Source organism: Sparus aurata, chromosome 19 (genome assembly GCF_900880675.1).
Source record: "Sparus aurata chromosome 19, fSpaAur1.1, whole genome shotgun sequence".
NCBI classification, from domain to species: Eukaryota; Metazoa; Chordata; class Actinopteri; order Spariformes; family Sparidae; genus Sparus; species Sparus aurata.
In genome coordinates, this window is record NC_044205.1 from 27,700,589 (window position 1) to 27,728,015 (window position 27,427).

General features: G+C 46.0%; 1 protein-coding gene across 1 annotated transcript; it reads left to right on the forward strand.

Moving 5' to 3' along the window:
• Positions 1–1,519: 1,519 nt before the first annotated feature.
• Positions 1,520–26,287, forward strand: LOC115569895 (cullin-1). Its single transcript, XM_030398106.1, has 22 exons — positions 1,520–1,696; positions 13,645–14,051; positions 15,728–15,902; positions 16,191–16,358; positions 16,984–17,034; positions 17,212–17,302; positions 18,119–18,282; positions 18,376–18,538; positions 18,700–18,830; positions 18,991–19,098; positions 19,189–19,295; positions 19,788–19,836; positions 20,117–20,248; positions 20,342–20,459; positions 21,353–21,429; positions 21,591–21,709; positions 23,412–23,517; positions 23,613–23,660; positions 24,106–24,188; positions 24,275–24,380; positions 24,881–24,994; positions 25,412–26,287. The coding sequence occupies exons 2-22, from the start codon at positions 13,912–13,914 to the stop codon at positions 25,490–25,492; spliced, it is 2,331 nt and encodes a 776-aa protein (XP_030253966.1). The 5' UTR covers positions 1,520–1,696; positions 13,645–13,911; the 3' UTR covers positions 25,493–26,287.
• The last annotated feature ends 1,140 nt before the right edge of the window (positions 26,288–27,427 follow it).

A 27,427-nucleotide genomic window follows, 5' to 3' on the forward strand; every position in this document is an offset into this window, starting at 1 on the left:
TCAGAGGATATCAATTAGAATCAGGTCAGAGCCGAACAGCATGCAGGGAAATACCTTTGTTTTCATCAGGACACACACACACACACACACACACACACACACACACACACACAGATAAATGTCAGCATCGTGTCTCCAGCCTGCATAATTAAGGTGTCATATTAGGTGACCGAGACAGCCGAACGCGCATGCGCAAGAAGAGATATTGCAATATCTGTAGTCCGAGCGACTGTAATTGTTGTGTGCGGCCATGATTGTAGTCCAATGGAGACGCCATTCTGTGACGCTCATGCTGCATTCAAGGGATCCTCGTCAGCTCCGACGTTTCAGTGTCGAGTACATTGAGGTGAAGAGGAGCGACTAACACACAGTAAGTGTCATGATTCAGGTCGTGTGAGGTGTAAACATGTAATCACTGATTCATCAGGTCAGGTTTAAGTTATTGATCCGCTACATATCTGGAATTATATCAGATAAAACCCGCCAAAATATTACAGATTAAATCATTAAAGACATGATCTTAAATACAAATCAACATGAGAGTATATGAAGCAATATGAGAACCAAAACAAACAATCAGATAATAATTAAATAGTGTTCATACTTTTGAAGCCTTGAATAAAGTAAATAATTCAGAGAAGAAGTGGAGAAGAATTTAAAGGGATAATCTGGAGTTAGTGTTGGATTTCATTTAAAAAGTCTTTTAGTTTATCACCTACAGATACATAATATAACCCTAATTTCATAATATATATCTTTACAACTCTCACTTGTCTATATTTGTGTCTTCTGCAAAAAAACATAAATACGCATAAAAATTCTGTATTCTCTTTCGAAGCCTAAAAAAAGCTGCTCTGATTCTTAAAACATACACAGAAAAAACGCCTAAAATTCTCAAATGTTTTGATATTTTCCTCCACAGTGTATTTTATATCATCTTATTTCTGTATGATTAGTTTTTACTACTATTATCATTATTCACATGTTATAATTTACTGAAGCAGACCACTGATGTAGCGTGATATTACATTTCAAAATCAGAATTTAATATTTACAATATCAGTGAGGTCAGAAATATGTATTTTATCCATCAGTGAATAAACGAGCTGCTCTCAGAGGACATTAAGGTCCCAGAACACTGTTTGAAGCTGGACAGGTGGCAGGGTCCGCCACATATAAACACAGTAAAACAGTATAAACTGTGTTGTCCTTTAAGGTCAGTTTGTTTACTCAGTTTGTTCAGTCATGAAAACAAAGAGAGTTTGTTTATTTAGTTTGTTTTGATCTTTATCTTCTGATTAAAATGACGGATGCGCATTTAAACTTCCATAATATCTCTTGTTCTGTTTTTTCCTGTATTCTTGAAGAAAAGAGTAGCAAAACGTAAAACGTCAAACAGATTAATTTTTCTGCAACACAGCTTAATTGTTTGTGAGGAAACTGTGAATAAGTTCTGTCTCCAGCTTCATCTGTCTGTGCGGTTCCTGCTGCGGTGTCCACATTTCCGACGGCGCCTGAAGGCAGCATGATTCGGTGGCTGCTGAGCTGATCTTTGTGCGAACGAAGCAGAGCGGTCGCAGTTAGCAACGGACAGCAAACACACACACAGGGGCGAAAGACGGCCGAGGAGACCGCTTCTGGACCCGAAAACCCGTCCGAGCAGCGACTACACGGCGACAGCGACGGCCTTACGATGGTAAGAAGACACTTGTGGGCGGTGAACGTGAGGCTGGTGGCGCTATTTTCTTCTGACAATCAATCTAGCCGAGAGCTAGCTTGGCTAATGCTACATGGCTAGCGAACTGTTTTCCTGACTCATTATTGAGCAGCTCGAGAAGCTAGGCTGCCATTTTACACCAACAACACAGCCGCTCCGTGTGTCCCGGCCACTGCGGCTAGCTCGGCCGAGACAACATCCACCTGATGTATGACCCAAACCCCCGATCTGTGTTTAAATCGATCAAGAGTGAGGCTCTAATGGAGGTCTTACTTTGATTGAAAGCTAATCCACCCAGCGCCAAGCAGCCAAGCTAGCGTTACCTCCAAGCTAACAGGCTAATCGGAGCCTGAGAGGCTAATGTTAGCTAGCAGCATTGCGTAGCAGTGTCTGACACCATTCGCAGCTCAGCGTTGGATAATCTCAGCAAATATTTCCAAACGCGGTTAATGAGTAGCTCGGTCGTATTATGAGGGATGATTACAGTGAATTGATGAAGCCGGAGCTCCTACAGCTCGACATTAAACACAGCAGATCGGCCCTCTGTCGCTGTGGAGTTGAAGGAGAGTGATTTGAACCTGACACAGGACCTCCTGGAACACCTGGATCAGACCTGGTGTTCGGGTCCGGAGGCCTGGAGGTGTCAGATAAAAGGAAAAACGAGGACAGTTTTCTCATCAGACTGGATGCTCAGGACCTCTCTGCTGGAGGAAGACAGTGTGGCTCTGATTGTCTCTTTCTCTTTGATTTTAAAGGAAAACAAACACAGTGTGGTGTTCCCGGATGCTAATTCTAAATCCACATCTATTTCTGATTTGTCAGGGAGGATTGTGAATAGTTAGCATGGATGGAGGAGTTGTGTCTGAGGTGATGAATCACACCAAGTTGTATTTTATCTTCTGTAGGGTTTTGTCTGTAGTGAACCCCTTGTTTGCTCAGAGATGCTGTTTTATTTCTATACCTAAATTAGCTGATATAAATATGCATTAACGGAGGATCTGGTTGTTTTGAACTTGACACGAGGATCCCACACTTAAAGGAGAACCTCACAGAGCTGTAGTGTGCTCAAATAGTCATTTGCTCATCAGGACATGCTCAGAAACAGCTTCTCCTGTGTGGATTGCATTTGTATTTTTACGTCGTGTTTCCCCTGAATGATCTTTATCTCTCTGTCGGAGGAAAATACTGACGGCTGCTCACTTGTCTCTTTCTCAGGTAAAATTATCTTTGGTCTTTAAGGAGCGCCTGTAGTTCTGGAGAAGAAATCCCAACATATACACTTTGTTCCATCAGTGAATAAACGTGCTGTTCTGTTCAGAAAATAAGGTCCCAGATCTCTGTTTGAAGCTAGAAAGGTGGCGGGGTCCGCCACATATAAACACAGTAAAACAGTATAAACTGTGTTGTTCCTTTGAGGTCAGTTTGTTTCTTCAGTTCGTTCAGTCGTGACAACAAAGAGAGTTTGTTTGTTTAGTTTGTCAGTGAAGAAGTTTCTCTTCTCGTTAACATTTCTGTCCCAAAACTACAGACTGCTCCTTTAACTCAGACGGAGAAGTTCCTTCAAATTATATTTTATCTTCTGTATATCTTAAGCAGGTTTGTCTCCATAGTGTATCCTGTGTTTGCTCAGAGATCGCTGTTTTATTTTCATACCAACACTGGCGGATATAAATATGCATTTATGGAGGATCTGGTTGTTTTGAGCTCCCACACTCAGAGGAACACCTGAAACAGTCATTTACAGGCCCGCAGATGTTCAGCTGATCTCTCTGTTGGAAGAAAATATTCATAGTTGCTCAATTTCTCTTTCTCAGCTAATAGTTTTCTTTAATGTTGAAGCGATGGAAGCACACAGAGGAGGTTTGTCAGATGTTTTATCTTGCTTTGTCTTATCTATCTGGTTATATCTCATCTTTGTTTTTGTTTTTTAAATCTAAATGCTGTCGGTGAATTGTCCTCCAGCAGGTCAGAGAGTAATCAATCGCTGCATGCAGAACAATACTTGATGCTTATATGATTTTAATTATTGTATATTGGCAGATAAAGACGTATATTTATGGAAGAGGTTTAGTTTAAATGCTGGAACAAAGAAGGTGAAACTTTACAGAAATATCTTCTGTAGTTCAGAGTATTTTTTACATTTGAATGCAGTCAAATAGTGAAATAAAAATCACACTAGATTGCTGTTGTAGCCTAAAACTGATCCTGTGTTGATACATGTCTGTTTCTACAACAACACTGGGATTAATTAGCTTGTAGCTCTTCAATATCATCCAGTTTTTTTTCTGTCAGGCCGTGTTTCTGTCTTTATTATGCTGCTGAAGTCTTTCAGTGTTTATTTTGAGTGATGAGTCTTAATTGCACATGTGCAGACGCGTCGTTTCCTCTCAGAATCAACATGTTTGAGTGGGAGGATGTGTGTGACTGTAGTGTGGGTGTATGTAGGTGTTCAGAGGAGTTGTGAAGAACATCTACTGCTGGACAATGACTTCACGTGTACGCCAGGTTAAACCGCTGCAGACGTTTCCCTCCGTACATACGCAGTTATTCAGCGATGCTCGTATCTTCGCTTAGATTCACCCTGCCGTATCTTGTGGAGTAGAAACACGTACATTCAGTCAGAGAACCCCAAAATGCTGATTGAACTGTACTGTAGCATGAAACAGCTGATATCCTGAAATTACTGATCAGTTGATTGAAGCGTTGCTGCTGATTTTGCAGCATGTCTCCATTCTTGGTTAACAATAAAGCTCAAAATGAGACTATCGCTTTAATTTAACAAGAGTTACGCGAGCTGAGGTTTGAAGGACAGCTGTGTGTACACTGATGGCACGACACCTGTTAGCATTCACCTGGTGAGACGTGTGCAGGCTGCACGTAGTTGGTTGATGCTAATATAGATTGTACAAGCAAGAAAACACAAGACAAAGATTCAGATATCACACACTTTGTCCAGCTACAACTCAGCGAGGTCGGACGTTATCACACGGAAATGATTAATATTTCTCCACCTGGCTGCCAAAGTGAGGCGCCTGGTCCTCGCAGTGTGAGTTTATATTCATAATGTCAGTGTTTGTTTGTACAGCAACCTTTTTTATGTCTGTGTCTGTTGTGAAAGTAATATAGAAGTACACAAAAATCAGCCAATGAAGATCTTTCTCTTCTGAATAACGTTTTTTGCCCAAACCTGCAGAGTGCAGCTTCACTACAGCAAGCTAATTATTAAGTTTACATCTGCTTCCCCATGAGAGCACATGTGAGCCCAGCCTCAGTCTGCAGACTCTCACCGCACACTGAGCGCTGTTTATTCAAGATGTATTAATATTGAATGAGTCGCTCGTCCAGATTGCACCAAATTCGACACCGCACTTCCCCGAGCGTGAAGTAGATCACAGGAAGGGTTCTCCAGATATGTGAATAACATCCAGACAGACAGACGGTCCTTACTTTATATTTAGATGTTGTAGATTCACATGTAATGTAAAAAGATCTGTCCATGTTGTTTTCCTCACTGATGCCCTCAGCTCACTCACACATGCAGACTTCAGTGGACTGATGCTTCCGCTGCTCAACCTCATGCTGGCACACATGACTGGAATCCGTCTGCATCAGTGTTTGGCAGCAGAAAGTGACCGGCGCTCCTTCTGGGGCCGCGCTATTGGCTGATCAGCAGTATGTAAACATGCTGGTGTCATTAGAAACGGCCCGCTTGATGATATTGTGTTTTCAAGTCATGTCGGTCACGATCAGGCAGTCCCACCTCCACCTCCACCCAGCCTGACCCGTCCGGGTCCGTCTGTTTAACATGTACACGGTGCTGTGAAGCGACGGCGCTCGGGGCGGTAAAGTAAAGTCGATCCAACGAGGCCGAGAGTCTCCGCCTGGCTGCTCCTCTGAATGCTGAGCAGAGCAACAGAAATCAAAAGCTGCTTACGCTAATGAAATGTCCTCCTTCGCTGGCTAACCCGGCACATGATCATCTCACACACACACACACACACACACACACACACACACACACACACACACACACACACACACACACACACTCTTTACAAGCGTGTCAGTGTTGAAGCCGGGCTCGTCGGTGTGATTCAGATTCAGCTGTGGCTTCGTCGCTCCTCATGACTCACCGTCAGTTTGATGTCTTTGTTTTGGTCGCTGCGACTCAGATTCGAGGAGACAGACCAAATGATGGAATCAGAGTTACAGATCTGCGGTCTGTCTTAAGTGACGGCAGGTTCCTGTGTGTGTGTGTGTGTGTGTTTGTGTGGTTTGCATTGTTTGTGTTTCAGATGTGGGGTATTAGGTTGTTGAGTCTGGCCCGGACGCACGGTGACCAGGGTAATCAGATTTACCCGGCTGAGCTTTTTTTCCCACGAGCGCCGCTCTCGCTCTGTTTCTCCACCACTCCCTGCATCCTTCCCGTTCAGCAAATCCCTCTCACATACTCACACTCCGGTTCCTGAGTTGTGATAATTCCTCCTGCACTATGAAGGCAGGTGAGACATACTCACCACCGTGTGAGGGTAGAAAACACCGGCTGGACGCAGGTGAAGTTCAGCCGCTCAGTCTGTCTGCAGGTAAACAACATCAACCAGAAGACTTGATATGAAACTGTGCAGGGACTCAGCTGTGGACGGCAGGTAGCGGGGTAAGAGCTTTATTTGTGGGCCGTTTTATTAAAATCTAAAGAATTTCATCTCCGAGTCACCTGTGAGAGGAAGATTCATTTAAAGGTGCACGCTGTAGTTTTGGGGAAGAAGTTGTAATCAGAAGAGAGAGAGCTTCATTTCTTAATGTACCTAAATAAACACACTAAATAAACACACTGACCTTAAAGAACAACACACGTTTCAACATGTTTCATGTTCATGTCAGTTTCTTCTCCACAAACTACAGCACACGTTCCCCTGTAACGTGTTTGTCCGGCTCCGTCCCCGGTTCGTCTCGTCCGACCCCCCGTGGAGAGCTTTTTCATTTTTTACTGATTTGTTTTTTGGCTCTGTCGGACACGTTTAGTGCCTCGGGCTGTGTGATCACTCATATTAATACTTCTCCAACAATGAAGTGTAAGAAAGCTTCCTGGTGATGTTCACTGTGAAGCCCTCGGGGGACGTTAGTCACAGTAATGTGTTCCTGTGTGGTTATGGCCTTGTTATACATTATATATGTGTCACAGGGAGGAACCACATGGAGTTTCTGTTGTAGCGATACTGATTTCAGATAATTATCTTCTTGTCACGGCTGGTTCGACGATGATGATGATGATGATGCTCTGTCAGCGCTGAAACCAGTTTATTAGTAATCAAGGAGACTGAAAACTCATCTTTGGGACCGACGTTCATTTCCAGTAAAAATTAAACTCTGTGTTGAAATTTCAAACAACCAGTGATGAAATAAATCAGCGTACAGTTTACTCATGTGCTGTTCTGAGTTGTTTTACGTGAGTGTGTCTATTTTCTGCTACTTCTCTGCACATTCAGAGTATTCAGTGTTTGCAGCTGGGTACTAGTAAGATATTGCTTTGGGACGTTGTAGTACAGAGAAGCACATTTATAAATTAGTTTATTGGCTAACTGAAAGAAAATCACAGACAACGAATGCTGAATAGTGTCGCAGATCATTTGTGTACCCCTCGATAAGACGACTAGTAACTTCACATTTTTGCACACAGGTCTGTTTGTTCTTCAGCTTATATTCTGAATTAGTTCATTAATCTTTTTGTCTTTTCAGTGTCAGAAAATGAAGAAAAAAACGCTTTTTTCGTCCATCAACCATAAAAAACATTTATGTCATCGCGAATTTGCAATCACGCGACAAGAACAAAAACATACATTTCTTTAAGATGGAAGTTGGGGTTGAATTAATCAACTTATCAAAATGTTTGATTAATATTCTGTCTCAGTGATTTCTAACTCCACTCGTACCTCTTGATGATCTTGATGGCCTAAAGTCTAAAAAAGAAAGGGATGTCGTATTCCTTCTCCCGTCACCATCAGAACATCAGCAGATCCTGCAGTCTGTCAACAGGACGTGTTGACGGACACATGCAGCCATGTTGTTCCCTGAAACGAGTCACGACCTTTGAACTTGAACGCAGCGACCGCGGCGCCGTTGTTGACGATCCGCTGCAGGATTCCTCTTTCACAACAAACTCTCTAGAAACTGTAGTCATTCGACCAGCTCTCGACATCTTGTTACTCCTGGTCACGTGGCGCTGGGACTGATTATAGGTCAGATACTGTAGCGACACGGATCCAAACGCTGTCTGGTGTGGGAATCTGAAATCTGATCCCAGCGCTGCTGTTGAAGGGCACCTTTCTTCACCAGCAGTGAACACGAGCAGCGGAGACGGAGAGGATGAATGCTCTACCTTGTGTTGTTGAATGGCTACCGCGAGGTATTGTCTGCCCTAGTTGCCATGGCAACTGCAGTGGCACCCTCAGGTAGAGGAGGCTGCCTTCCCGAGTTCGGCGAGGAGCTGCTGGAGAGGAGCGGAGGCTGAAACGGGTCGAGCCGCGTGGCCCGGCTCGGCATCCATCAGCTAACACACCAACCAGCACCCTGATCCAGTCTGAGCCCGTACTGGAGAGGAGTGGAAATCACCAGTGGGAAGTTTATAAGTCTTTCTTTAGTCATTTTATTACCCAGTCAGAGGACATTCACAGCTGATCGGGTCAGGGTTCTGTTCACCACGTCAGTCTGGACATCAAGTGGAGGGCGATTGTTTTCATGGTTGAACAATCTGTCTGTCGTCTTTCAGATCATCAAATAAGTTCTTTAAAAACGGTGATCTGTGTCTCCTAAAGTACGAGATTCAGTTTACTGACGTAGAGGAAAGAAACCAGAAAACACTTCGGTGAATATCATCTTCAGTAATCTTCAGCGTGTTTGCTGGCAGCTGAACGTCGCTAAAGTCGTGTCAGAAGTGTGTTTCACCTGACTGGGGAACCTGCCGGGTCCTGAACGTGGCAGCAGGTTGTGTGTTGTGTTGTGTGTGTTGTGTAGATATAATCCAGTGATGTGTGTGTAGATGTCTCACAGTGGTCAGTCTGTGGCGGCGGGGGGAAGGGATGCTGAGACGGAGGCTGGGCGTGGAGTGGACGGCAGATCTGAGTGACTGATGAAGACCGAGTCCGAGCCTTGTTGGGCCCGGAGCGTTCTGCTGTGTCGGCGCCTTCTGTTCGCCTCAGCGCTCCTCTTGATCATCTTTCCCACAGTGTTCCTCAAAGAACTGGAAGAACGAAATGTGCCACGGTGTCTGAATTTAAGGAAATGTACCGCTCATCTTTGAGCTAACGAGGAAATTGTTTTGATTATAAACCAGAATTTTTCTGTCGGTGGAAAACAGGGAAACGTCTTCTGCTTAAATACACAGAGATAAAAGTTTCTCTCTGATTTAAAAAAAACACATCAGACGGATGTTATGATTGTGAAATGATTCATGACGAGTAAAATGATCATTTTCACTGAAAAATGTGTTTTATTTGTTGACGTCTGCACCAAAAAAAACATGTTGTCTGAAAAACTTGTTATCGGTTGTTGTTGTTTACAGTAAACTGACGTCTTGTGTTGTGATATTAGAGATGTTTTCAAACTGAAGCTGTGATATTTAAGACTCAGCTGGTCCTCGCATCTAATTTGAGGAGTCGTGTTTACGGGACTGTTTTTGTATTTTGGGAAGAGCTGAGATGATTAATTGATGTAAAGTTACACGGCGTTTGTGACAGTCGATTTCATTCAGGGAAAACACAGAACATGACATCGTTCCAGCTTCTTTGTCGGAGGACTCGCTGCTCCTCTTTGTCGTACGCGACACTAAATTTAATATTCTTGGACTGTTGATCAGATAAAACAAACAGTTTAGAAGACGACATTTGTCAAACAAGATAATTCAGTATCAAATTATCCTCAGTTGCCCTGAATAGAAATGATAATCTGTTTTCTGTGCAGTCCAATGACCCGAGAACATATTCCAGTGTTTGTTCCTCTCCCACGTCTCGAGCAGCGGCGTGTTCGCAGCTCCGTCTCTCTGAAGCTGCTCGGACGTCAAGCGTTGCGTCGTCGTCCGGAGTCAGCGGCGGCCAGGACTCGTCAACAGGGACAGGAAGTAAACAGCAGGTCAATCAGCTTCCTCCGCTCTTCCACTAACGGCCTATTGCACTTGGATCACGTCCTGAGTCCCCGGCTCTAATAGCTGTGAATGGTCAGCGACGGGCAGCGCTGCATGCCTGCTCCTTCTAAATATAGCAGCGCTGCCTACATGTACACAGCAGCTTCTGCCCAGACACCCTCCCTGATTCTGTCAGGCTGCGTCCACACTGCGAGGCCCAAATACCTGTCTTCCTTTTCAATGTCAGTAACAACAACGATGTCCCATCTTGATTTGGTAGCTGTGTGTATTTTAACACAAGACGGCCACTTGGATACGTGGGTTTGATTTGAAATAAATGTGCCGAATTTTAGTTTAAAGGGACAGTGTGTAACGATTTAAGTAATTTATTAACTCAAATCAACGTCTTCGTTCATAAGTGAGTCCTCATTGGTGTACAATTACCTCTGCCAACAATCTGACTTATCCTCCTGAGTGAAGAATTACCTATCTGAAAATACACAGCACGGGCGAGCTCTATGGAGGCCGCCATGTCTGTCCGGTTTTAAAAAAACTATGGACTTCCGAGAGGGACACAAAGCACTACGTGGTACTACGTAGTAAGGCTAAACGCGTTTTCTCTCAGAGCTAGCTTGACTGCGGAACTGAGAGGGAGCTCAGCGAAAGCGCTCGTCACTAACAATAACAATAACTAACTACATCTTTACCTCATTACTTGAATCAGTAGAAATACTCGACGCTGTTGGGAAAGAGTCCATATTTTGAAAGTTAGTTTCTTGTCCGTCAGGGCCACCGTAGCTTCCAGAACGTCTCCAACGTCTTCAGAACGGGAGGGTGAGAGTGTAGAACCTCACAGCTAGATGGGGCTAAAAACTTGATATATTACACACTGTCCCTTTAAAACCAAGATGTCTGCTAAAGTTAGCATGCTAACCAGCTAGCTCCAGTCTCCTAATGCCACTCTGTAGCTCAAGAGGTGAGCTGTGAGATGTAAAAGTCGACGAGAAGGAAATATTTAGCCACCACTTTCGTTACAGACAGAATAATACAACTGTACAAGTTTCTCTCTTCTGCTGAACTGAAACGAGCTCAATCGCCTCGTTAACTCACCTTAAAACTCTTCATTCAAACTGGATGGAATCTAAATCGGACTCACCCAAACCGACTTTGTGTACGCTGTGAAAACAGTCGGCTGTGTAACTTAGAGATTTGATGTGTGCCGAGAATCCTTTTGTGACCTTTTGGAAATTGAAATATGTCTGAATGCTGTTATTTCATAACAATGTTTCTCATGACAGAAACAATGATTCTGGATCTCTGTCATGTTTAAGATGAACTCGGCTTTTAAGAGTAGCTGAGTAGATTTAAGTGAATTCAGTTTGTTTCAGTGAGTCGTGAGTGATATTCAGCTTTTACCTCACGATTTCATTTGACTGTTTGTTTGTTGAGTCAGCTGTTCTCTCTCTGTCTGTTACCTCATTTATACCAGACTGCAGATCTTCACTTTGCCTCCGTGTCGTTCACCGCTGTACGATAATCTGCACAGATATTCTCGTCTGGAGTTAAAAGTCTTCCTCTGCGTCTCCTCTCGCTCTCTCATGTCGAAGCAGCGGACCGTCACTCTGGCGTTGCTTTAACGTCTCCTCTCGTCCTCTTGACTGCGGGGATGAAATTACAGCTTTCGGTTCGTCACTTAGCTCTAATGATGTGGCCTTTTTGGACCGTCATCAGCGGCTGCCTGCACTCATGACCTGACCTCATAATAATAATTGTGATTTTTACCCTCTGTGACTCTGAATTGAGTCACATCCAGCTCACATAAGCCGTCCCAGTTCATGTCAGGAGTTATCCCAAGAAAATTAACGTTAAAACTTCTGTTAAATGAAGGGAACCCTGTCAGATCCTGTAGCTGTACTCCAGATATCCTTTTAGTTCGCCCTCGGAGCTGAACGTCATCGTGTTTGTGATTCTTTATTTTTTTCCTCGGCCTCCACGAGCGCTTATTTTTCACTGGATCAGACTTAAATTGGTCCTGAACATCCAAGAAACCCCGAGAATACTTTACATAGTCGTGATATAAGTTATTTAGACTGCAGATCGTCCTGAGAGGGATTATTTTGACTTCCTCAACATTTTTAAAGCATCACAGAAAATAGAAAATAGCTACATTTTCAACTGTTTTTCATCGGGTAACAAAGAGAGAGTACCACTTTAGGTTTTTGCGGTTTTTCGTGATTTATTTTGTTTGACAAACTTCATGACATGAGCTGGGAAGAGTTCTGAAGTTCTGGGTGAGTTGGCGTGCAATGACCCGAATGCCAAGATCAGTCTTGTGCGTTGCTATAAAAAGGAAAACGTTAAGAGCGCAGAAAGTTTGACTGCATGGATTTAATAACTTTCAACTAACTTTGCACAACAAGAAGTCTTTTATTTGGATAATGTACCACATTACACAGAGAGCAGCTGACCTGAGTGGAGCTTCGAACTCCAGCTTCATGTTCAGCAGCTTCATGTTCAGCAGCTTCATGTTCAGCAGCTTCAGGTTCGGCAGCTTCAGGTTCGGCAGCTTCAGGTTCGGCAGCTTCGCGTTCGGCAGCTTCGCGTTCGGCAGCTTCACGTTCGGCAGCTTCACGTTCGGCAGCTTCAGGTTCGGCAGCTTCAGGTTCGGCAGCTTCGCGTTCGGCAGCTTCGCGTTCGGCAGCTTCACGTTCGGCAGCTTCACGTTCGGCAGCTTCAGGTTCGGCAGCTTCAGGTTCGGCAGCTTCAGGTTCGGCAGCTTCAGGTTCGGCAGCTTCACGTTCAGCAGCTTCACGTTCAGCAGCTTCAGGTTCAGCAGCTTCAGGTTCAGCAGCTTCACGTTCAGCAGCTTCACGTTCAGCAGCTTCAGGTTCAGCAGCTTCACGTTCAGCAGCTTCAGGTTCAGCAGCTTCACGTTCAGCAGCTTCACGTTCAGCAGCTTCATGTTCAGCAGCTTCACGTTCAGCAGCTTCAGGTTCAGCAGCTTCACGCTTCCTGTTCAGCAGCTTCAGGTTCAGCAGCTTCACGTTCTGCAGCTTCACGTTCAGCAGCTTCACGTTCAGCAGCTTCACGTTCAGCAGCTTCAGGTTCAGCAGCTTCACGTTCAGCAGCTTCCTGTTCAGCAGCTTCACGTTCAGCAGCTTCGCGTTCAGCAGCTTCACGTTCAGCAGCTTCGCGTTCAGCAGCTTCGCGTTCAGCAGCTTCGCGTTCAGCAGCTTCACGTTCAGCAGCTTCACGTTCAGCAGCTGACCTGCTCAACTCTTCAGATCTGGTCTAATGAAGAAGCTCGATGCAGTTTGTTTTGGATGAGGCCTGCTTCCACGCTGCAGACTTAATGTTGGTGATAAGACAGTGGAGCGCTCTGCTCTCATCTCAAGCAGCTGGTGGTGACGATGTTAAAACACTCATCTAAACTCTTCTTTAGACGAATGCCTGAGAGTAAAAATTGGCTCACAGTGGCCTGAAATGGACGAGGGAGACGAGGGAGACGAGGGAGACCGGGCACTGTCTTGACTGGACTGGTGAAGGAAATCATGGAGGCGTTGAAGTGGACTAATCTGTCATTAGCTGAGTGACGTCAGGGTCTGGTCAGCACTGTGTCTGCTGGGATCAGGGCCAGGTGTCAGCAGATAAATCCATAAAACCTACCTGACTAACTGCCAACGCAGGACTGTGGAAACTGAGTCTCATAATTGGTTTTTGATTCTGGAATTCACCAGTTTTCTTGTTCTTGTTTCCTGACGATAACGAAGCTGATTCATGAAAATGTGTTTTTCCTGTGTTTTCCTTGCAGGTCATCTGGTGAGGAGCGTCAAAGCTTTTAGGTGGAGGAGTGGCAGACAGCGCCACCCAGGCGTGCAGAGTGGGACTGCATCCCGTCTCACATCCGACGACCAGCTTCCTGAAGCGCTGCTGCCGCTGCCAGATGGACTGCACACTCTGAGAGCAGAGCGAGTCAGGACCCAAATCAACCGAGGAGAGGAGCCGGGGGAGCAACGCTCACCGGAGCAGGAAAGGGAGGGCATTGTTCGGCAGGGAGAGGAGAGGAGCGGGCGCTACGATGTCGTCCAACAGGACCCAGAACCCCCACGGACTGAGACAGATAGGCCTGGACCAGATATGGGACGACCTGCGGGCTGGCATCCAGCAGGTGTACACGCGGCAAAGCATGGCCAAGTCACGCTACATGGAACTCTACACGTATCCTGTGAGGGGAGATTATTATTATTATATGAGCCTCAAGAGCTGAAACAAGCAGGTGATTCATGCCAGCAGAGAATGAAAGGGAACATACTGCTAAAGGAGCAGTTCACCCAAACACAAGAACTCACTCCTCCTCTCCTCCACGCTGATCCAAAGTCAGCTGACGTGTCGAAGTCCACAGAACAGTTCTGGAGCTTCACAGCTAAACAGACTGGAGTAGCTGGAGACTTGCACATTAAATGGCTCCACACAGCTTTCCAGAGGTCCTAGATTGATATTAAACAAACGTAACTTACACCCTCTGTTCGTGGTCGGGCTCATGAGCCCACTTAAGACGGGGAGATCAGTTTTGGATCTCAGGGCTTCTAGAGACTGGATTACTCTGATGTTTCTGTGGTTGTTTCTCTGTTTTAAATCAAGTCTCAGCTGCTTCAGTTGTTCAGCAGAACGCTCCAACTGTTCTGTGGACGACGACACCTCACCTGACTTTATATCATCAGGAGGAGGAGAACTTCACACATGTCTTTATATGATAGTGACGTGAAGATATTTGTGTTTTTGTCGGCTAGCCTGGACGTTAGCGTCGGCCCGGTTCTCTCCCTTTTTCAAGCCCTGTGGCAAACGTACGCTCATGATGCTGACAAGCTTTGTTGTTTCAGGCTGTAAATGAAATGCGTTGCAGTCGCATGACTTCCTTCAATATAGAAAACACACTTTGCTAACAACAGATCAATGTACAAGTTGTAAAGTTAGAGTCGACCTGTGAAGACGGACTGGTGAGTCGATGAGTCTCTGTGTTCGCTGTGAGGACGTTTAATGTCCCTGCTAATGTCCAGGAGTCTCATTCAGACACTTTTCTGCTTTGTTAACTACAGACATTATTTTAGACATTCAAACAAAACCCACTGACTTGAAGACGAGGTCACTCTGTAGCTGATGAATCATCTGAGACTCTTCTCACCTGGAGCTCTACAGATTAAGTGCTGTTATCTTCCAGTGGAATTAATACTACATCAGTATTTACACTGTACCGTTGTTCAGTCAGTAGCCACCATCACTGTGTGTTTGTTGCAGTGTGCTTGGTGTTGTGAGAGGCTCAGACTCGCTACTTCCTTCGTTCTAAAACCTGTTTTATAGCTCTTTGTGCAGGTAATGAGTGACAACAGAGCAGAGAACAGGAAACACACAGCCGCTTCACACCGTCACTGATCTGCTGCACAGAACTGTCAGAGGAAGTATTCTGTAAAAAACATACAAAAACATTCAGATTTTCATCCGCCGTGTTTTATAGGAAGTGCAGTTTGTGAACAATCTTGCAAACATGACAAACAGTGTTGTGATGTGAGCGTCACACACCTTTCCACCACTGAAGGAAAGCAGCCAGCCGTGTTCTGTAATCCTGCCGCGTCAGGCAGAAGGAATCACTCTCATTTAAAGTTGGCACAGGCAAAAATCTGTGGATGACATAACTGCTTTTCAGAGCTTTTTTTGCAGAAGTTGTCATCGCTGGTCACTGATTATAATGAGCTTTGTTGTTGTAGAGAGAAAGTCTTGATGGAGGATGAAGAAGTTTACTCCTCATGACATCACAGGAAACGGAATGAGATGAAGATGAACACTGTTGTTGTGAGTTGTGTGTCGTCTCTGTGTTGGTTCCTTAACTCTTCCCTCAGACATGTATATAACTATTGTACCAGCGTCCACCAGTCCAGCCAGGGCCGCGGCTCCGTGCCTCCAGCCAAGCCCTCCAAAAAGTCCACCACCCCGGGCGGGGCTCAGTTTGTAGGCCTGGAGCTCTACAAGCGACTCAAGGAGTTCCTGAAGAACTATTTGACCAGCCTGCTCAAGGTGAACACACACACACACACACACACACACACACACAACCTCCTCTTTCTCCCCAATAAGCCTTCGTTGCCATACTTAAGAACAAAACTGGAGGAAACTCTTCACTCCCAGTAATTTCCTCTGAAACCACTTCATGATAAAAGCTCTTAAATAATTAAACAACGGGGGACTTTTAATGTAAAGAAAGTATAGGAAGTTGCGTTACGTCGAGCCGAGCCAGCACTTTTATGGACAAACCCACCAATGACTGCACTTCACTAACACTCTGCTGCTGTGTTTGTTCTGCAGGATGGCGAGGATCTAATGGACGAGTGTGTGTTGAAGTTTTACACCCAGCAGTGGGAGGATTACCGTTTCTCTAGTAAGGTCCTGAACGGGATCTGTGCCTACCTCAACCGCCACTGGGTCAGACGGGAGTGTGACGAGGGACGCAAGGGAATCTACGAGATTTACTCGGTACGTCTGATGTCTGCACCGGCTTCTGTTCTGTTACTGACACGCAGCTGATTCATGTTTTTGGACTCCCATGTAAAGTAGCGAAGTGTGAAGTGCATCTGACCTTTTGAAACCATCTTCAAGTGTCCAGAAATAAATAGAAACGGTTTTTAAATCATAAGAAAGGACACTGAAGCTAAAAACACCTCGGCTACAAACATCTCTGTGGACTCAGAGGACGGAACCATACGGGTTTCCTCAACGAATCAGTGCTGCAGAACTTGATGACTGATGACCTCGGAGCCCAAACAAGACGTGTGTGATTCCACTGAGAAGCTGAGAAACTTCTCTTTACATGAGTGGTTCAGAAGCTGTTTACCATTTTAAAACCATATTTATTTTGTATCTTTTGGTGGCTGTCGACGTCTTTGATGGAGGAGTTGGTGATTCTTACTTCTGCCCACAGTTCTGACCCAATGAAGAGTTCTAAGACCATGAAACTGATCATACAAAACCTTTAAAGTCGCTTAAAGTCCACGTTCCTTCTGATCTGTAGGAACTGACGGACTGAAGTCTTGTTCTTCTGGTAACCTTGTCACTCTTGTCCTCCTCTCCTCTTCTCTCCTCTCCTGCTGTTTCCTCCCAGCTGGCACTTGTGACCTGGAGGGAGTGTTTATTCCGACCCCTCAACAAACAGGTGTGTTTAGTTTCTTTTCATCTGAGCAGAGTGAGAAAAGCAGCACAACACAGTGATTAACAGCCGTCAGTGTTCTCTTGTTTATGCGCCTCAACGTTACCTGCAACATTCAGTGTTTTCTTAATGAGTCAACTCGTTGCGGCACAAATAATAATAATGATAATCTTTGTTTTCCAGGTAACAAACGCTGTGCTGAAGCTGATAGAGCGAGAGAGGAATGGCGAGACCATTAACACCAGACTGATCAGCGGTGTGGTCCAGTCTTATGGTAGGTCAACAAGAAGTGAAGACAAACGAGCAGATAGAGGAAGCAGAGAGGGAACGATTAGCACTCAAGTCGTCTAGTGGCAGTGAAAGAATCGTACAGGTTACAGTTTGATGATGAATAAACTGAGCAGCTCCTCAGATGTTCACTATCACCACACTGAAGAACGTTAACATCAGACAGGAAGTGACAGTGAGTCGGCTGTAAGTTAACAAACGCCTCACCTTCATAATAAAATGTTGCTTTGTTCGCAAGTAAGCTAGTAGGTTAGCTTAACTGTTAGTCATGCTAAGTTTCTGCTGCTGAAAATCACTTCCTGATTCTGCTGCTTCATAATAAAAGCTTGAAAAATACCTAAACAATGGCGCTTTTATTGTGAAGAATTTATTGGAACTTAAATGTGCGTTTTACTGAATTAGCTGCGCTTTTTTGGCCCAGGGGTTAGCTTAACTGTCTGCTGCTCAACAGAAGAGCTCTTTAGTTAAAGACTCACCTTGAGGCAGGTAGCCCTGTCGTCATGGAGATACAGATGTCCTGTCAGTTAACCAGCAGCGTCTCCGTCAGCCGGTTCAGCCGCAGGACGGTTTCCTTGCTGAAGTTTAGAGTAAAAACTGATCTCAGGTTCTTAATTTAGGATGTTTTCAAAGTTCAGAGCAACAGAATTTAAATTTGATTTAATCAGGTTTGAAATGTAAATCCTTGTTGGTGCCTCAGTGAGGTGAGCGGATCAGAACCAGCCTGTTAGAGACTGAAAGATGTTGGCAGACTGACGGTGTGAGCTCACCTGCTTTCGTGTCTCACCTGTTCTCCCCCCTGCAGTCGAGCTCGGTCTGAACGAGGAGGACGCCTTCGCCAAAGGCCCGACGCTGTCCGTGTACAAAGAGTACTTCGAGTGTCAGTTCCTCACTGACACAGAGCGTTTCTACACCCGTGAGAGCACAGAGTTCCTGCAGCAGAACCCCGTCACCGAGTACATGAAGAAGGTACCGAGTTATTAAAGACTTTAGTACTCTGTCCGTGTGAACTTGACCTCTCTCGAGTAAGAAATGAACGTGTTTTTGTGTGTTGTTGGTCAGGCGGAGGCTCGTCTGCTGGAGGAGCAGCGGCGTGTCCAAGTTTACCTCCATGAATCCACCCAGGACGAGCTGGCCAGGAAGTGTGAGCAGGTCCTCATAGAGAAACACCTGGAGATCTTCCACACCGAGTTCCAGAACCTTCTGGATGCTGACAAGAACGAAGGTAAAGGTTTAATTTCAGTGTATCGTCACGTGTTGGCCTTGTTCACCTGCTCAAGAACAAAGTTTACTGCTGAAACTGCTGTTTAAAATCAGAATCAGATCTAGTGTCAAACATGTCCAAGCAGTAAAAGTTAGAACATCTCTCTCTGTGTCTCCTCTCAGACTTGGGTCGGATGTACAACCTGGTGTCGCGGATCACAGACGGTCTCGGCGAACTGAAGAAACTTCTAGAGACTCACATCCACAACCAGGGCCTGGCCGCCATCGAGAAGTGTGGAGAGGCCGCGCTCAACGTACGCTCCAGTTTCTCACCTCCATTAACGATTCTAACTAGTTTACTTTAACATGTCGACTAAGTAAAAGATACCAAACCTCCTCCAGTGTGTTCGGCTCGTGTGCAGCCTGTAAACAATATGAAGAGGACGCTTTATTCATGGTGTGTGTTTCTTCCAGGACCCCAAAGTTTACGTCCAGACGACCCTGGACGTCCATAAGAAGTACAACGCCTTGGTCATGTCTGCCTTCAACAACGACGCCGGCTTCGTGGCAGCACTCGACAAGGTCGGTAATCTGTAGCTGTCGAGCTGTCAGCAGTCAGAGTCGAACCTGAAACACGTTTGAGTGACTCTAACGCTGTCTGTCTGTTCTCAGGCGTGCGGCCGATTCATCAACAACAACGCCGTCACCAGGATGGCTCAGTCGTCCAGCAAGTCTCCAGAGCTGCTGGCCAGATACTGCGATTCTCTACTGAAGAAGAGGTGGGTGTTAGTCACACAGACATGAGGGAACATCAGAGTCCAGCTTCACTCGATCCAACTGATTCATAAAATCCAGAAATCAGTCTTTAGATATTCCTTTTCTTGTAGATGTGGAGCAGAAATGAACACCTGCCAGTTTCTTTAATACCTGGTGATCATTCATAGACGAGCTGTTTGTCTGTTCATGGTGCGTTCAAGTGCGCCTCATAAAGTCAGAGATCTATACTTGAATGTTTCTTGTGTTTTGATATCGATCGGCCTTCATCTGTCTTTACTTTCGTCTTCTTTCACTGCAGCATGTTTGATGATTAGTTGCTAAAATAACGATATTGATGATCTGCTCCGGATCACGAGCTCGTCCTCCAACTGCTCTCAGGATCAATAATGAACAAGAAGTTTTTTAGGATAATATGAAGTTTGAAACACCGTCTGTAGCAGCAGGAAATTGTTTTCACCGACTGAAGCAAATAAAACTGTTTTCTTCTTCATCAGCTCTAAAAACCCGGAGGAGGCAGAACTGGAGGACACGCTCAACCAAGTGGTGAGAAACTTCGACACGCGTGTTTGCACACATGTAAACATGTAAACATGTTCTGCTGAAAATCTGTCTATAAATAATAAATACTCTAATTAGTTTGTTTTCTGCGTAGTTTTAGACCGGGGACGTCTCTAAACACATTTCTTTAAACATAGATTAAAGAAAATGAAAGAGAAATGTGAACTAAACTTGAGATGTGTGCGTGCGTCCTGAAGCTGTTCACACTGTGTACATACTCGGGTCAGCGGTTCAGTCATGTGACTCATTATCTTTCCTCCTGCAGATGGTTGTGTTCAAGTACATCGAGGACAAAGATGTCTTCCAGAAGTTTTATGCGAAGATGTTGGCCAAACGTCTGGTCCACCAGAACAGCGCCAGCGACGACGCCGAGGCCAGCATGATCTCCAAACTCAAGGTGAGACCTCACGCAGTCCGCCTGCGTTAAAAACACCCACAGTAACTCTGAACACGTCCGACTGAATCTGCGTTTGTTCTTGTCGTCGTGCAGCAAGCGTGCGGCTTCGAGTACACGTCCAAACTGCAGCGGATGTTCCAGGACATCGGCGTCAGTAAAGACCTGAACGAGCAGTTCAAGAAACACCTGACCAACTCTGAGCCTCTGGACTGTAAGTACACACTCAGACAGCGGTCAAGGTTTGTGAAACCTTTAACTTTAACTGTCATGTTACGTGATTTTCAAGACTGGTGTGTTTTATTGTGAACCGAAAATCTTAAATATCTGAAATGAAGCGAGCTCGTCGTCACAGCAGAACGACTCTGATGATCAGGATCAAAACATCCAATCAGAGTTAAACATATTTCTGTGGCTCTGTATTTATAGATACCTTAAAGTTGTCATAATGAAGGCCTGAAGTCTGGAATGTTTTGGTTAACGTCCCTGGAAAGTGTGAAAAGTTCTTGACTTTAACTCGAGACTGTTTTTATAATGATTTAAACTGAGACGCTGTTTTTTAAATGAATGAGGAAGTTTGATTTTCACTCTCAGAGCTGCAGATAAAGATTGTTTTCATTATAGTTTAATCTTCACAACATTGTCACAAGTAATAAATTCCTCAGAAAAGACATTTCTCGATGAATTGATAATCAGAATAGTTATTTTCATGACAAATACATTTAGTGATTAATCGTTATGGTTCGTTACTGTTAGTTGTTGTATTATCTGATCTCCACAGTTGTTTCTGTGATCTCGACTGCTTTAATAGACTATTAAAACCAGCAGGTGTGTTTCAGGTGATAATCTCTGATCAGGTTGTTGTTCTGGATCCAGCTTCAGTGTTTATTGTAGAGGAACGAGTGTCTGACTGTGGATTAAAGTCGAGGATGATGATTTACAGTTTGTTTTGATGTTTTGGCGCTTTTTATGTGGAAGCAGCTGATCATCTCAGAGCAGACTACACTCCACATTTAGCAGAATAAACCAGCTGAACTGTTGTATTGAAGCACTTAAACCCTCACATCCGTATTCAGACTGATTTCTCTGTGTGTGTGTGTCTTGCAGTGGACTTCAGTATCCAGGTTCTGAGCTCCGGGTCGTGGCCTTTCCAGCAGTCCTGCACCTTCGCTCTGCCCTCTGAGGTAAAAACTGCTTCCACCTTTTAAACGGCTTCTTTTTCAACCCAGTCCTGTCGATGTTCTCTTTCAGCTGGAGGCCTCAGTCAGACCTCCTCCAGGCCCCTGCAGGTCCCTGGACCTCAGGTTGAGAAGCTCTAACCTGTCCTCTGTCATTGTCTCTGCAGCTGGAGCGAAGCTATCAGCGCTTCACGGCGTTTTACGCCAGCAGACACAGCGGCAGGAAGCTGACCTGGCTCTATCACCTGTCCAAAGGAGAGCTGGTCACCAACTGCTTCAAGAACAGGTGAGTGTGTTAGTGTGGAGCGGACAGATGAGCGGTGTTAGTGCAGAGCGACAGGTGAGCGGTGTTAGCGTGGCGCCGACAGGTGAGCGGTGTTAGTGTGGAGCGACAGGTGAGCGGTGTTAGTGCGGAGCGACAGGTGAGCGGTGTTAGTGTGGAGCGACAGGTGAGCGTGTTAGTGCGGAGCGACAGGTGAGCGGTCTTAGTGTGGAGCGACAGGTGAGCGGTGTTAGCGCGGAGCGACAGGTGAGCGGTGTTAGTGTGGAGCGACAGGTGAGCGTGTTAGTGCGGAGCGACAGGTGAGCGGTGTTAGTGCGGAGCGACAGGTGAGCGGTGTTAGTGCGGAGCGACAGGTGAGCGGTGTTAGTGTGGAGCGGACAGGTGAGCGTGTTAGTGCGGAGCGACAGGTGAGCGGCGTTAGTGTGGAGCGACAGGTGAGCGTGTTAGTGCGGAGCGACAGGTGAGCGTGTTAGCGGGGAGCGACAGGTGAGCGGTGTTAGTGTGGAGCGACAGGTGAGCGGTGTTAGTGTGGAGCGACAGGTGAGCGGTCTTAGTGTGGAGCGACAGGTGAGCGTGTTAGCGGGGAGCGACAGGTGAGCGGTGTTAGTGTGGAGCGACAGGTGAGCGGTGTTAGTGTGGAGCGACAGGTGAGCGTGTTAGTGTGGAGCGACAGGTGAGCGTGTTAGCGGGGAGCGACAGGTGAGCGTGTTAGTGTGGAGCGACAGGTGAGCGTGTTAGTGTGGAGCGACAGGTGAGCGTGTTAGTGCGGAGCGACAGGTGAGCGTGTTAGTGCGGAGCGACAGGTGAGCGTGTTAGTGCGGAGCGACAGGTGAGCGTGTTAGTGCGGAGCGACAGGTGAGCGTGTTAGCGGGGAGCGACAGGTGAGCGTGTTAGTGCGGAGCGACAGGTGAGCGGTGTTAGTGTGGAGCGACAAGTGAGCGGTGTTAGTGTGGAGCGACAAGTGAGCGGTGTTAGTGCGGAGCGACAGGTGAGCGTGTTAGCGGGGAGCGACAGGTGAGCGTGTTAGTGTGGAGAGACAGGTGAGCGTGTTAGTGTGGAGAGACAGGTGAGCGTGTTAGTGCGGAGCGACAGGTGAGCGTGTTAGCGCGGAGCGACAGGTGAGCGGTCTTAGTGCGGAGCGACAGGTGAGCGTGTTAGCGCGGGGCGACAGGTGAGCGGTGTTAGCGCGGAGCGACAGGTGAGCGTGTTAGTGCGGAGCGACAGGTGAGCGGTGTTAGTGCGGAGTGACAGGTGAGCGGTGTTAGTGCATAGCGACAGGTGAGCGGTGTAAGCGCGGAGCGACAGGTGAGCAGTGTTAGCGCGGAGCCGACAGGTGAGCGTGTTAGCGGGGAGCGACAGGTGAGCGGTGTTAGCGCGGAGCGACAGGTGAGCAGTGTTAGCGGGGAGCGACAGGTGAGCAGTGTTAGTGTGGAGCGACAGGTGAGCGGTGTTAGCGTGGAGCGACAGGTGAGCGGTGTTAGCATGGCGCCGACAGGTGAGCAGTGTTAGCGCGGAGCGACAGGTGAGCAGTGTTAGCGCGGAGCGACAGGTTCTTTGTCGTGTATGACGGTAACTGAAGAGTCTTTGGGGTTCTGGACCGTTTGTGGGACAAAAGAAACATCTGATGTCGTCACTTTTTGGCCCAGGCTGTGCAGCTCGAGCCGGTTTGGTACTGACCCGGTTTGTTTGTGGTTGTGGTCTCCAGGTACACGCTGCAGGCCTCCACCTTCCAGATGGCCATCCTGCTGCAGTACAACACAGAGGACAGCTACACCGTCCAGCAACTGACTGACAGCACGCAGATCAAAACTGTGAGCGGACGTTCAACACTCGTTCCCACAAACTAATGAAGCTTTAAGAAATGTTTAATTTTCTTTTACTAACTGACACTCGTTTTTAATTTCAGGACATTCTGGTTCAAGTTCTTCAGATTTTGTTAAAGTCGAAGCTGCTGGTGAGTAAAACAAACTTCTTCCTTCTCTCTTCACATCAGCGTCCATTCAGCTCACCAAACATTTACACGTCGATGTCGAGTCTCGTGAAGCAGCCGGCTCTGACCCGACAGTCTGACCCGTCAAAATAAAACACCAGTTTTAACTGAACCTGGGAATATTAAAGTCCTTAAAGTCTTAATATGTCTTAAATTCTGCTGAATGTAAACAACATGAAGTTGAGACCAAAACAATCAGCTGAAACTCCTGACAGAAATGTGGTGTTCTCATTCTGAACACCAGAGGGCGCCAAACAAAACGCTTCATGTGTTTACAGCCTGAAACTTCTCATTTTACTCGCAGTAATAGATTACTTTCATTCTCACACTTGTGTCAAAGACGTTTGTGATTTTATATTTCTGTCACTGGTGCTTTAGGTTCTTACGATGTCTGTCTCTCTGTGTTCAGGTGATGGAGGACGAGAACGCCAACGTGGACGAGATGGATTTCAAACCAGACACCGTCATCAAACTTTTCCTCGGATACAAGAAGTGAGAAACTTGTTCGACTCGAGTTAACGAGTCTCACAGACGTGACGCTGGACGTTCATTAACCTCGTGTTGTTCTTGTCTCGCAGTAAGAAGCTGAGAGTGAACATCAACGTCCCGATGAAGACGGAGCAGAAACAGGAGCAGGAGACGACTCACAAGAACATCGAGGAGGACCGAAAGCTCCTCATCCAGGTGTGTTCGAACTCCTCACCTCCGCTCGCTCAGTTTGTTTGTTTGTAGGATTTTACAGATATATAAGAGAATTCTGACTTTCAGGGTTCGTTCAAAGTCTCGAAAGTTTTGAAAATGCTCAATATGAACCATTCTGTGACACTCACTCCAAAATATAAACCAGGATCTTTGTGATATTTGAAATGAAACAAGCTCTTATTTGTTGAGTTGAACGTAGAAAGAATTAAAATAATCCTGATGAAAACATTCAAACATGAACAGCTGATGAAGTAAATAAAGTGACAACATACAAGAAGTTTAAAATAACTGAACTTTATTGTCACAGTGTCGTTTACAACAGTCGATGTTTTAGTTTAAGGTGCGTCGAACATGTGAAGTAAAAGATTGAAGAGTTTTATTTGTGCGCACAAATTAAATAACTTGAAGAGCAAACAGGAAGTGTGTTGAGTCAGGACTGATGTTGTGTGTGTGTTTGTGTGTCTGTGTGTGTGTGTGTGCAGGCTGCCATAGTGAGGATCATGAAGATGAGGAAGGTCCTGAAGCATCAGCAGCTCCTGGCTGAAGTCCTGAACCAGCTGTCGTCCCGATTCAAACCCAGAGTCCCCGTCATCAAGGTAACACACACACACACACACACACACACGATGCCACTTTATTTGGATTTACTGACGAGAATCAAAACGTAGAGAGAAAAAAAGAAGCCAGATGTGATTAAAGAACAGTATGTAGGAATCAGACGTCAAACCCACAAGATGCAGAGCAACTGGTAGCAAGTTAGCTCGGTTAGCTGTGCAGCTAGTGACGCAGACAAGGGGAGCTATGAGTGGTTATAAGTAAAGATGTGCAGGGTGCTAACTGGTTAGCATGCTAAGTTGCTGTAGTTCTGGGACCTTATTTTCCTCTGAGACCCGCTGGATTATCCACAGTTTGTATTATTACCTTGTGAAGTTCCCCATTAAAGCCAACAGGAGTCAGGTGCTGGTGTGTGTTCGTGTCCTCATGTGTGTGTTTTGTCGCCCTCTTGTGGACAGAAATGCATCGACATCCTGATAGAGAAGGAGTACCTGGAGCGAGTGGACGGGGAGAAGGACACGTACAGCTACCTGGCCTGAACGCCTCCCGCCCGCCGGCTCTCCTCAGTTTTATTTTTATTTGTTCTCTTCTTCATTTTTTTTTTTTTTTTTTTTTTTAAGTTTTATGTCTGAGTAATAAAGTGAGGATCCCTCTGAGCGGCGGACATGTTGTGAGTGTGTCGCCGACCACGTGACCGCCCTGATGTGACAACCAGCCACCGACCTGAGGGGCCGAACTGTCTGTGCTCCTTCAGCCATGAAGGAACTAAACCCCTCCTGTTGAGACCGGGAGACCCCGTCTACACGCTCGCCTGTCCCGTCCCATCTGTAGGACTCAAACACACACACACAGACACACACACACACTTCCTTGTTGTCATATTGTAAATAACAACCACAGACTCTAAGAGGAAAAAACAATCCCTACTCCCTTCTTTACATAGCGTAATGAATTAGCCTACAGCCAATCAGAGGAGAGCCGCATCCAAAGGTTTCTGCATGCTACTGCCTACCTGCACCACAGTGACCACGAAAAGATTAAAAAGTAAAAATAAAAGTCGAGTCACTGTGCAGCCGACGCAGTCCACCGTACGACGACGACGCGAAATCGACGCCGGTCCTGTTTTAAATTAAAGTCTGCGACTGATCGGGAGGAGGAGGTGGTGAGTTCAGAGCCGCCATGACGCTTCTTGATCTGCTGAAGTTGTCTCTGTTTGGTTTGAGGTCGGTTGGGTTCATGCAGGAGGCCTGTTTCATTACTGAACGGTGGACATTTGTATAGTGTGGTTCATTTTCTAAATGTGTGATAAATAAAATAAGGAAAGATTTCTCTAACGCTCGCCTCCACGAGACTCTGTTCACACCTGATACTCTGTTCACACCTGACACTCTGTTCTCACCTGACACTCTGTTCACACCTGAGACTCTGTTCACACCTGACACTCTGTTCACACCTGAGACTCTGTTCTCACCTGAGACTGTTCGTACTTGAGACTCTGTTCACACCTGAGACTGTTCACACCTGACACTCTGTTCACACCTGACACTCTGTTCACACCTGAGACTCTGTTCACACCTGAGACTCTGTTCACACCTGAGACTGTTAACACCTGAGACTCTGTTAACACCTGAGACTGTTAACACCTGAGACTCTGTTCACACCTGAGACTGTTCACACCTGAGACTCTGTTCCCACCTGAGACTGTTCACACCTGAGACTGTTCGTACTTGAGACTCTGTTCACACCTGAGACTGTTCACACCTGAGACTCTGTTCACACCTGAGACTATGTTCACACCTGAGACTCTGTTCCCACCTGAGACTGTGTTCACACCTGAGACTCTGTTCCCACCTGAGACTGTGTTCACACCTGAGACTGTTAACACCTGAGACTCTGTTAACACCTGAGACTGTTAACACCTGAGACTCTGTTCACACCTGAGACTGTTCACACCTGAGACTCTGTTCCCACCTGAGACTGTTCACACCTGAGACTGTTCGTACTTGAGACTCTGTTCACACCTGACACTCTGTTCACACCTGAGACTGTTCACACCTGAGACTGTTCGTACTTGAGACTCTGTTCACACCTGACACTCTGTTAACACCTGAGACTGTTCACACCTGAGACTCTGTTCACACCTGAGACTCTGTTCACACCTGAGACTCTGTTCCCACCTGAGACTGTTCACACCTGAGACTGTTCGTACTTGAGACTCTGTTCACACCTGAGACTCCGTTCCCACCTGAGACTGTTCGTACTTGAGACTGTTCGTACTTGAGACTCTGTTCCCACCTGACACTCTGTTCACACCTGAGACTGTTCGTACTTGAGACTGTTCACACCTGACAGAACCAAGACTGTGTTCCCACGTGAAACTGTTCGTACCTGAAACTGTTCACACCAGACACTCTTCACACCTGAGACACTAACACACCTGACAGAACCAAGACTGTGTTCCCACCTGAAACTGT